General features: G+C 38.4%; 1 protein-coding gene across 5 annotated transcripts in view; it reads right to left on the reverse strand.

Moving 5' to 3' along the window:
- The window catches only part of HACL1 (2-hydroxyacyl-CoA lyase 1), a 36,696-nt gene that overhangs the window by 2,212 nt on the left and 22,081 nt on the right, over positions 1-12,403 (reverse strand). For 4 of the 5 annotated variants that reach the window (XM_049628839.1, XM_049628837.1, XM_049628842.1 and 1 more), the window contains 7 exons: positions 11,314-11,419; positions 9,039-9,122; positions 7,997-8,098; positions 5,520-5,674; positions 4,944-5,102; positions 3,088-3,195; positions 1,978-2,164 (listed from right to left, as the gene is read on the reverse strand). In XM_049628839.1, coding sequence (XP_049484796.1) covers positions 1,978-2,164; positions 3,088-3,195; positions 4,944-5,102; positions 5,520-5,674; positions 7,997-8,098; positions 9,039-9,122; positions 11,314-11,419 — 901 coding nt within the window. Of the gene's footprint in view, positions 1-1,977; positions 2,165-3,087; positions 3,196-4,943; positions 5,103-5,519; positions 5,675-7,996; positions 8,099-9,038; positions 9,123-11,313; positions 11,420-12,403 lie in introns of those variants that run through there. The other variant, XM_049628840.1, reaches the window with a different exon arrangement.

Raw genomic sequence — 12,403 nt, forward strand, 5'->3', positions numbered from 1 at the left:
TTAAAAACTGAGAACAAACTGAGGGTTGATGGGGGGTGGGAGGGAGGGGAGGGTGGGTGATGGGTATTGAGGAGGGCATCTTTTGGGATGAGCACTGGGTGTTGTATGGAAACCAATTTGACAATAAATTTCATATATTGAAAAATAAATAAATAAATAAATACATACATACATACATACATGAAGGGCAAAAAAAAATAAATTCTTTATCACATAAAAAAAATAAAGTCTATTGTGTCTCAATGGAGTACTATGTGGCAATGAGAAAGAATGAAATATGGCCCTTTGTAGCAATGTGGACGGAACTGGAGAGTGTAATGCTAAGTGAAATAAGCCACACAGAGAAAGACAGATACCATATGTTTTCACTCTTATGTGGATCCTGAGAAACTTAACAGGAACCCATGGGGGAGGGGAAGGGAAAAAAAAAAAAAAAGAGAGGTTAGAGTGGGAGAGAGCCAAAGCATAAGAGACTCTTAAAAAATGAGAACAAACTGAGGGCTGATGGGGGGTGGGAGGGAGGGGAGGGTGGGTGATGGGTATTGAAGAGGGCATCTTTTGGGATGAGCACTGGGTGTTGTATGGAAACCAATCTGACAATAAATTTCATATATTTAAAAAAAAATAAGAATTTGTAGATTAAAAAAATACAATTCCTAAAAAAAATTAAAAAAAAAAATAAAGTCTATTGTGTCTGATATAAACATAGCTATCCCAGCTTTCTTTTAGTTTCCATTTGCATGGAATATCTTTTTCCATCCCTTCACTTTCAGACTGTGTGTCCTTACATCTGAGGTGAGTCTCCTGTAGACAGCATATAGGTGGGTCTTGTTTTCTTATCCATTCAGCCACTCCTCTGATTGGAGCATTTAGTCCATTTACATTTAAAGTAATTACAGATAAATATGTACTTATTGCCATTTTGTTCATTGTTTCCTGGCTATTTTGTAGTTCTGTTCCTTTCACCAAAGTCTCTGATATCTGTTTTTATACAACATAATTTCAGTAGAACTTTATGTATCTTATAGTTTCTAAATCAGTTAATTTACATTTCACTGACTGTCCAGGCATCCACTTGCCCACTGGTCTACTACCTTATTCAAAAAAGAAAACGACCTCATGGCATATATATGTATAAAGAACCAAGACAGAAACTTCTTGAAAAAATGATCTGCTCTGAAAACAGTGACTGATACACAATGTGTAAGCATGGAAGATAGATATATAAGAGAGGACAATTGGCAGGACCAGGATCAGAGCACAAAATTAAGTATGAAAAGCAACTTAATCTGAGATGGGAGAGGATTATGCTACACACCTTATCATTTATTTTACAGCTGTAATCTACACTGTAGTTTTGCTATGGAGGCCAAAGTAACCAATTTTGAATGTAACCGCACAAATCTTCCTGTTATGGTCTCATCCTCCCACTCTGTCTCCCACTCCCATTCTGCCTTTCAGCCACTGCGGCCTTCTTTCAGTTCCTCAGACCTGCCAGGCTCCTTGCTGCCACAGAGCCTTTGCACATCTCTTCCCTAGCCTCTTTGCTTGACTGTCCCTACTTACCTTTTGGATCTCAGCTTAAGCATCAATCAGTTCCTCTGAGAAACCTTCCCCTGTGACCCCAATACAGATCAGATTCCTTGGTAGTATATTTGTTCAGAACTGGGTGCCTTTCCCTCAGAGCAATTGCCTCAGTCTGCTGTGATGCATTCAGTTGTGAGGTGACTAGGCTGTTCCTCTCCCCTAATGGACTGTAAGCCATTAGGTGAGGCCGAGTCCAGGTTTGCTCATCATGCTATTCTTAGCAAGTAACACAACATACCTAACACATATCTCAACAAATATTTATTGAAAAAACCCAAGAAAGTGCCAAACTCAGAAACGGTTTAGAAAAAACAGTGCTCTATTTGGTAGATACTTCTAGGGATAGGATGGGAGATGCATTTCTGATTTCTGCTTAGCAACTGAATTTACCTGGGCTTTCCGCGTGGCTTGTGGCTCAATCATGATATTGATAAGAGAAGGTGCAGTTGTGTCTGCCAAACTCTCCCTCAGTGATTTTTGGAGCTCTTCTGGTGTTTGTACGAAATACCCTTTGCCTCCAAACGCAGTCATAACCTGCTCGTAATGGGAGTTTGGCAAAAGACAGACGGGAGGGGCCCTAAAAAAGGTCATAAGTCAATAGAAAAAAGTCATTCTCTGAAATAATCTGTGGAAAAATTTAGGCTGAACTGAAAGGTGTACATTTATGTTCAACACTTAAAGATGCCAGTACACTAAACTTTCCATATATTTTTTGTTGTCTATACAGCAATGTCTAACAGGACTTTTTGTGATGAAAGAAATGTTTTATATTTACATTTAAATATATATATTTATGTATACATTATCCAATATGATAGTCACTAGCGACCTGTTGCTGTGAGCACTTGAAACGTGACTAGTTAAAATAAGAACGATTTTTAAATTTAAATAGCCACACATGGCTAGTAGCTACTAGCTACTACACCATCAGCTACGATGAATCCAAAAGAAAAAGAAGAAAAGAGGAATGGTTACTGCAAAACACCAAGTAACAACAAAATGAGAAATGGAGTCAGTGAGGCAGAAGCAAACATACTCACATCCCATTCCACCCCTAGGCTGACTCCCACACGGCTAGCTACGATACTGTCACAGTTTGACTCTGCCACCAGATAATCAAGAATTAGTTAAGTAATAAAAAGAAGGAAGATCTCTGGATCATAAATAATGTGTTAACATCCATTTCCTCCATGGTGTAGTAGGAACAGAAGGACTGGAAGCATTTTGCAACAAGCCCTTTCATTAACAAAGCTTGCACATCAATCTTAATTGTCTGAGTCTTTAGTGGCTCCCTGATCATAAATTACTTATTGAAGCACCCCATCATGGGCAGTTGTACAAAGAGGGGCCATGCATACGGGGTTCCTGCCCTTTAGGGGGGCTGAAAATATAAATAAACAATATTGACACCACAGAAGCACATTATAATACAGCAGACTTTGTAAGGAGACATTAAAATAGATGAGAGAAAATAAATACATACTGTTCTGGGTTACTTACACTGCAGTAGCATCTCCAAATTTTAACATTTCCTTCCAACTATCCACATCAAAACCTTGGTAAATTCCATTATTATTCACCACCAAAAGAATGATGGGCAAGTTGTACCTAAAATTGAAAGCAAAATATAAAGGAAATCATTCTTCATTCTAAAGCACTTTATTATCTTCAGGCTGAAACTTTAACTTAAAAATGGATAGTTCTCTAGAAATAACCTTTTTTGTAATATTAGGGTAAGACTAAAACTTAAACATTTGTTACCTAAAAAGGAACATCAAATCATTAATGGAAATACGGAGTCAGAAAGGATTTAAGAACACCAGGTGCTAGCATTATGCATCTATGGACCTCACTGTGCTTTTATGAACCTTGGTTTTCATAGATCCAGGTGCTAAGAAGGACACCTTCCACCTTCCATATTTAATACCTTCTGAAGCACCACTTCTAGGTGGTGCCTAAGAGTACTATTTGAAAAGTATCTTTTTATTTTCTGAACTCCTCACAGACAAGCAGTATTTGCTAGATGCTGTGGGAAGCATACAAGTGACTAGCATACATTCTCTTCTCTCAAACCACTTCACTCCAAGTTAGAAAAGCATTATATGGGGATGCCTGAGTGGCTCAGTTGGTTAAGCATCCGACTTCGGCTCAGGTCATGATCTCACAGTTCGTGACTTTGAGCCCTGCATTGGGCTCTGTGCTGACAGTTCAGAGACTGAAGCCTGCCTCAGATTCTGGGTCTCCCTTTCTCTCTGCCCCTCCCCCACTCTCTGTCTCTCTCAAAAATAAAAACATTAAAAAAATTAAAAAAATAAAAGCATTGTATAATAGAGAAAAAGAGAGTATTTAATAATGTGCTAAACAGTACTGTAAAGATGAAAGGATGATTAAATTTTACTAACGACTGACAAAAGAACATGGGCTTTATTTTGTACACACATAATTTCTGAGACCAGGCGTAAAAACAAAACTACACGGCATACTGTTATGCAATAGGACTGTGGAAACTACTTGCGCTCCATGCTCAACGGGAATCATGACTCTCTAGAAGGCTGGCTTTTCCATAAATCATCTTTTGGTGTATACCACTCGGGTTGTCAATACAGACATTCTAACAAGTACATTTTTCCATCTGATCTTGAAAGTGTTGTATACCAAAGCTCTGAAAGCCCCCAAAACATGATTTACAAAAGGTCTAATAAGAGTCCTGGCTAAGAATAAAGAAGGACTTTACTACAGTTTAAATAATTAGGGAGAAAAAAGTCCCCATCCTTCTATAGCAGGATCTACAGCTCGTGAGTTTCTCCCTATAAACAACCCTCACAACTATAAACATAATCCGAACAGCTCACGTTCAATGAACAATCGTCTCGAGCTTTACCTAGATTACCTCATTCAATCCTCACTACCGTCCTCTAAGGTAGGAACTATTACGATTCCTCTCCCTATTTTAGAGGAGACAGCAGCTTAGTAAAGTAACTTAACCCACATCACCTGGCTCTGTCGTGGTCAACCGGTATTTAAATCCAGACCATGGACCCAGAGGCTGTGCTCTTACCCACAAAGCTTTGCTGTCTCCCTGCCAAAAACAAGCTTTTCTCAGACTAGAACTTTTTGCAGTGATCTCAAAACCACTCCTCACAGTTTTGCGGGTTTGGGGCATGTAGTAAAGAGGTCATGAACACACTGTCCTAGATGAGAAAGACCCCGGGGTTATTTTATACTAGTATTCTCAGGACACAGCACAGAGTGTGTGTACAGGGCATTTGGCACATGGTGAACGCTGAGTAAGCATCTGTTAGGCAAGTGAGTCTTTATTCTTTATCTTTTGGAGAAAGAAATGAATGCTGTTGTACCTACAGATGGTTTCCACTTCCATGCCAGAAAACCCAAATGCACTGTCTCCTTCCACACAGATGACCCGCTGACCTGTGTTTCTAGCTTTAGCCAGTAGAGCGGCTGCAATGGCAAAGCCCAAACCAACTCCCATGGTTCCAAAAGTACCAGCATCAAGCCTGTTGGGGGAAAAAGCTAAAATGAAACCCTCTGGGGCACGTTGCAGATGGTGGGCGGGCACAAATCTAGTCATACTCATGTGTAAAATAGAGAACAATAAAAACATTCTCTGTCTTTAATATAAAGATTTTAGACTGTGAGGAACCGACTAGTCAAGGATAAGCGGTATGAGAGGAAAAAGTCTCTCGTGATGGCTTGGAAAACTGTGAATATATCCTTGGAATGGTAAGTATACAAATTATCACATGACCTCAAAGACATATCAAGCATAAAAACTCTGCCAAATCTCACCTAAGAATACTTTTGTGGAATATATCCTTATACACTGAACATGTATAATCCTCAAATGTTTTATGAACCTGCATTACTGTAGTTTCAAAGTTAACACATTAAAATTACTTTTCTGGAAGCCTTACCTGTGACGAGGAAGGTAGTTTTGAAGCACAGTGCGTCCAATATCCATAGTATTTGCTCCTTCACTTACTACAAAACAGTCTCTGGGTAGCTGTTCTTGAATATGATAGAATACTGTGTAATAATTCATAGGCAGAGATTTTTGGGAAGCTAATTCCTAAAGTATTTGAGGGAAATATAATCAAATTAGGTTGAGATACAGTGAAAAATGAGGAATGTCAATAAGCTACTACCAAACTCATTTGGAAAGAGGCTACAAGCTACAAAGTTCCCAAATGGCCTCTCTTAGAAGCTAATGGATCTGTGGGCAGCCCTGTGGGACAGGCTAAGAAAAATGGGTTCCACAGTCCCAGTCTGGGACACAATCAAATAATCTAGGGAATATCTTTCTTCTTGGAGATCCACAATACACATTAGCATCCTAAAGTCAGACAAGTCGTATGGTAAAGATAGCTGGAAACATTGGGTTAAACAAAACTAAACAGTCCTATTTGAGCACTTTTATGAATACACTGCCTTAGAAAGTAAAAATTTTATTCTAGAATACTTTAATCTGAAATACGCCCTGAATCTTAAAATAAAAATGAAGTCAGGATTTTAGAAAATCTGAAAATCTGGTTCTTCTCCACATGCATTAGAGAGTAAAGGAGATATGCTTCACCCACTAAAGAGTCTTTGAATGGAGCAAGATAAGTGCCTTTGTCTAGCCATATGCCTCTTAGAGCAGAGAGAAAGCCACATGGGGCTTTAGCAGCAACAGTCCCAAGGGCTTCCGGCATTGCCTCTTCACCTGTGCTGTTTTGGCCTGTTGGAGGTTATACCTAAGATGGATGAGGCACCGTCCTATACTCCTGCACCAGAGAAGAGAGGCAAGTTCCTCCCATCTTAAACTAGTATGATTCCTAGGAAAAAGAAGGGATTAATCATGACACCTCTTAGGAAAATAGAATTGAGACTGTCTCTTGATAGAAATAGCCACTGATTAACATTCCAATAAAACATAGAATTATGTATAGTTAATTCTGCTGTTTTTGAAAATGTGAATTGGGGCGCCTGGGTGGCTCGGTCGGTTAAGCGTCTGACTTCGGCTCAGGTCATGATCTCACGGTCCGTGAGTTCGAGCCCCGCGTCGGGCTCTGTGCTGACAGCTCAGAGCCTGGAGCCTGTTTCAGATTCTGTGTCTCCCTCTCTCTCTGCTCCTCCCCTGTTCATGCTCTGTCTCTCTCTGTCTCAAAAATAAATAAACATTAAAAAATAAATAAATAAATAAATAAAGAAAAAAAAAGAAAATGTGAATTTATTCCAAGACATCTGACATATAAAGGAATAATATGAGCACAATGCAAATTTCACATTTGCTCCTGTAGGATTCCGTCAGTGAGAAACACTACATGAACACAGAAAACTGCACCCAGCTGAACCAAAATGCACAGGAATACACAAAACATCAGAAAAAATCATGAACAACCTTTCTCACAATCAAAGAAAAAAATTCTACCTATATACGAAGACCCTAAATAGAAATCACCACATCCTACAGAGGTGGTTCATTTCACTGCTAGTAGTGGGTGGTCTGGTAGTTTCATACATTACTACAGTTTCCAAAGCCTTTAGATATCAGGCAAAGCCATGAATGCAGATGAGGAAGTCACAAAATAATTTTCCGTGGTGACACAAAAGTTAACTTAAAAAGGCTATAAGTGGTCTCACAAAAAAAAAAAAAAAGAAAGAAAGAAAGAAAGAAAGAAAAGAAAGAAAAGAAAAGTGAGGTGATGGATGTGTTAGTGAAATAGATGGGGGCAATCCTTCCACAGTGTATATGCATTATCAAATCATCGTGATATACCTTTAAATATCTTACAATTTTAAGTGTCAATTATACCTCAACAAAGCTGACATTTTTTTTTTTAAAAAGACTATACATTGGAACAAATTTTCTATTTTGATGAAACACTTATCTATTATACATGCATGCCTTGAAGGACTTATACCTTAAGGGTAGAAAAACATGCCCCAGTTTAAGATTCCAAAAGATTTCTTAATTGTGATTTGGTGCCAAGGTCAAACTGAGGACAGTGAGTCCTGCCCATTCACATGGGCTCTTATAACTTTCTGTCCAATGTCAGATCAGCCTCCTTCCACCATGTCACGCTAACTCACAAGCTGAGATCCTCCCAATGCCCACTTCCACGAGAGACTTCAGGTCTTTTTCAAGGAAAAGTACTATATTTATTGAAGTACATATGTCTTAACCATTTAACGTGTGTAGAATTTTGCCACCATTTTTATTAGGTTCCTATCTTAATGTTTCACAAAGTTGACAGCTGTGCCTCTAAACCTTTTTCCCCATAAATCCCACGGGTTTTACTCCATGATTTCATATAGCGTGGTGATTTAGGAATGCGTAGGTCATGTTATGACAGAGCTACTGGAACCATGGGCCTGAAGTGTTTCTAAATTTCTGTGAGTCTCGTATTACCTTGGATGCGGCTTCATTGCTCTTCATTTTTTCTCTCAGAGTTTTCCACCAGCTGCTCTCTGGAGGATACTGCCATGGCGTTTTATCAAATTGTTCTAAAAGCTAAAAAACCACAGACTTTTACTTTTTGAGAATAAGCTTATGTCATATTAACACAACAATATCTTGTTAAAGAAGATGATACTGCTCTGCTATCCTGCCCTTCTCATCACTCTTACTGTCCGCACTCTAGGCAGCTAACAACTGGTAGAAAATAAATAGGCAACACGGAAAGCGTTCGTTTGGGTCAGTGTGGACTTCTGCCAAATGGGATTTCCACAGGACACAAGGGAAATGCTACCTCACCTCACAGGCAGGGGCTTTTATGTCCTCCTCAGCTTTTGACGCTAGAAAGAAAATCACCCCCACCATAGAATCCTTGAGGAAGGGACAAGAGCCCCAAATATCCAGGGACTTCCGAGATACAAACCAAATGTTCCAGGATGTTCTAATATGTGATTGGGGATTGCTTCCTAATATTATGTAGTGATGATAACAACACCAATTTGTATCCAATATCAAGTGAAAGATGTCACTATACTTTATCTCCTGATATAATGAACTGTATAAATTACATACAAATGATGAGTACCATTTGAAGAGTAAAAAAATCTCTTTATTGCCTAATGAAATACTAAGTTAGGTTTTTCCAGTACATTAAGACATTTCTTGGCTGTAAGTTCAGTTACTCTGGAAGCTGTATTATAATTTTTCAGAGAGCTGAATCCTATTTAGTATATCACTGTTTGCTTACTGACTGCCTTTAAGTCTTCATCGCCTTCCAAAATGATTAACTTACTTGCTTAAAAATGATTTATATATAAGGAGTTGGATTTACTGAGTTCCAAAGTTCTTTTCAAGACTAGCTTTCCATCATAAATTTTGCTTAAAATAGATATTAATAAGCCTGTCATGAAGTGAATCAAGGCTGAGACATTTTTAACAACAGACTATTGCTTAAAGACCAATCCATATAAATTAAAGCCTAGGTAAAAGCTCTTACCTGTTTAGTGACAGCATTTATGTCTCCTAGCAAAGTCACAGCAGGCTTTACATTATTCCCCAATTCTTCTGCACAGATATCAACCTAAAAGAGATAAAGCTTAAGAACAAGCCATGCTTATTCTTAAAAATCTTTAAGAAGTCAATTAACACTGGGGCACCTGGGTGGCTCAGTTGGTTAAGCGTCTGACTTCAGCTTAGGTCACGATCTCGCAGTTCATGAGATCGAGCCCTGGATCGGGCTCTGTGCTGACAGCTCAGAGCCTGGAGCCTGCTTCAGATTCTGTGTCTCCTTCTCTCTCTGCCCCCCCCCTGCTCACGCTGTCTCTCTCTCTCAAAAATAAATATTAAAAAAAAAGTTTTTTAATAAAAATAAAAAAGTCAAGTAATACTGAATAAATGAACTGTGTATATGTAACAAATGATAGATGATTTTATATCCAAGATATTTCCTAATAAAAGTAAAAATCCATAGAACTGTAAGTATCACAGCAAGTACAGAAACCTCATCATCTTCCTTCATTTTAATGTCTACTCTGTAGATTTGGGTATTGTTCTATTATACCCACAGGAATCCATCTGACTTGATCAATTATGGTTTTGAATCTCATCAATAATAAGGTTCTGTTTAATTACACTGTAGTTCCCTACTTAGAGCAGCTCTCAAATGTGAACTATCAGAATCACCTGGTAGCCTTGTTAAACCACAGACTGCAAGAGTCTACTTCAGAGTTTCAGCAGCTCTGAACGAGGCCCCAAAATGTGGTTTTCTAACAGGTTTCCCAGGTGATGCTGACGCTGTTGTTCCGGGGACCACACTTTGAACTACTACTCCCTAGGGTATAGCATGATTAGTTTCCACTTACCTAGAGGCCCCATTTCTGAATGGCCATGGGCAAGTGGAAATAGCTGTGCAAGAAGTTGTAATTTAGCCACCCTAAAGGGGATGCATTGTATTCTGTACTCAAGAGATATAATCAAGAGGCAGCAGCATCTTCCAGGGAAACCCCAGTCTTGCTTATTTGCAGTGTTAGTTCTCCCATAGCCCCAGGGGGAATGGGACTATTAGAAGTTGACTCCTTAAAAAGTAAACAGGGAGAAGATAGCAATTGTAGCTGGGTCATCAAACACCATACACAATCTCTGGAGGACAAATAGGTTCACGTTGTACTATATAGGCAGTACTTTCCACACCAATAAGGAAACTGGCTTAGAAAGAGGATCATAATGGTACATGAATCATTAGAGGGAGGTCAGAGTATATATTCCACTATTCAGTGACAGGTAAAAGCATTTAGAGATTCCTAATCAAAGGGTGTTGGAAAGATTTGGCATCTTGGGTACCTGGCTAGCTCAGTCAGTGGAGCGTATGAATCTCGATCTTGGGGTTGTGGGTTCAAACCCTATGTTGTGTGTAGAAATAACTTTTTAAAAAAATCTTAAAGAGAAAGAGTTGGCATCTAAAAAAACAACTCATGGACACATGGAAGCTTGCTCATTAATGTCTTGTTAGCGCATATCTGCATTTGTGGCAGGGCCTGAGAGCTGCTATCTAATCTTCCCTCCTTCCTTAGGAATACCCCTTGAAGACTGTTTCCTAGTTCCCTTCATCCAGAGTGGGCAGTGAGACATAAGCAAAAGTTGTAGGGTGGGGCTTCAAGAGTTGGCCCTATTAATAAAACTACCATATCCCCCCTTTCCCAAATCGTCCTATTTCCTGCCCGGAATCATAACCTGATGGTTGGCACTCCAGCAGCCATTTTGGATGATGCAACCTTGATGGTGGAAACCAGGCACTAAGGATGGAGAAGAAAGATAGAAAAAGCCAGAATCCCTGATGACATTGAAAGTCTGCATTCTAGCCATGAACCACCTACTTCTGCACTTCACATTACGTAAGAGAAAAATAACCCCCTAAATCTTTCTAAAAATAAATAAAAGAAAAAGAAAACTCAATCTCTAACAATGCTGAATGTTTTGTTCTAATCTACCATTGTACTCAAACCCCTTCTGTCTGCCTTCAAATATACTTGAACTATGAAGCAGAGGCAAATTATGCTTTTCAAACTATTTAAAACTTGGTTTTGAAAGGTTTTCTGGTTAGAAGTAAAGTGGCACATTATGTTTCATAGGCTTGAAAAGGCAGCTTACTTTGGTACCTGTAATTATGTTAGACGATAAAAATCTACAAAAGCCAAGAAGAAAGCGGAGCTGGCAATAGCTGAGGACAGTAAGTCACAGATAGCTCTGGTTTTAAATCTCGGCACTCTGAGTACCTGGATAAACTTCACATCTGGCTGGTATCTTGGAGGCAGTCCAAAATGCAAAATCCAATTTAAACGGGCACCAAATAACACAATTACATCAGCAAATTGCAAAGCCCTATTAAAAAGAAAAATCTGTTTAATACAAAATGTATCTATTATTTCTTATTTGAATTATTCTAAAATCATTTTTTAAATATTTATAAAAGTTCAAATGATTTGGAGGTTATTTTATTCTAGTTTTCAGAATCAGCTTCTAGAGTAAATTTGATCTTTCAAACCAAAATAATTTATGAAGCCATTCCATTTAAATAGTAATCTACAAGGTAAAATAAGTAGAAAAATATAAGACTATACCTATTTCATTGTTTGTTATTTATCATTAGAAAAATTATTATAAGTCTACTGTAGATAATGTGGAAGAATAGAAACAGTATAAAGAAAAAAAACCTCATGCAGTAATACTATCGACTTGAAAGCTATTGTCAGTAGTCTGGTATATTTTCATCTCTAGTCTTCTTTCTATGCAAGCGTATTTTTACATAGTTGAGCTTATATGCTATAATACTGTCTCATGCACTTTTGCTTATTATTATGTTTTCCTTATCATTAGGTTCTTAAAATTTTTATCATTTTTATTATTTTTATGCTCTATTTATATATTTTTTTAGTAATCTCTATACCCAACGTAGGTCTTGAACGCACAACCCTGAGATCAAGTCGCATGCTCTTCTGACTGAGCCAGCCAGGCACCCCTTAAATACAATTTTGAAAGGCTGCATATTTTGCAGAACACATATACCAAATTTATTAAATCTTTTAATTACTGGATAATCTGTTATTAATAGTACTGGGTTGCACATCTTTATGCTTAAATCTTTTTTTTATGTTTACTTATTTTGAGAGAGAGAAAGCGAGCAGGGGAGGGGGAGAGAGGGAGGGGAGAGAGAACCCCAAGCAGGCTCCACGCTCAGTGGAGCCTGAGCCTGAGCCATTATCAAGAGTCGGATGTCTAACTGATTGAGCCACACAGGCGCCCCTACACTTGAACATTTAATGCATGTTTCACACTGATTCCTAGAAGCAGGTATTTGTAAGACGA

This window comes from Panthera uncia, chromosome C2 (genome assembly GCF_023721935.1).
Source record: "Panthera uncia isolate 11264 chromosome C2, Puncia_PCG_1.0, whole genome shotgun sequence".
Lineage (NCBI taxonomy): Eukaryota > Metazoa > Chordata > Mammalia > Carnivora > Felidae > Panthera > Panthera uncia.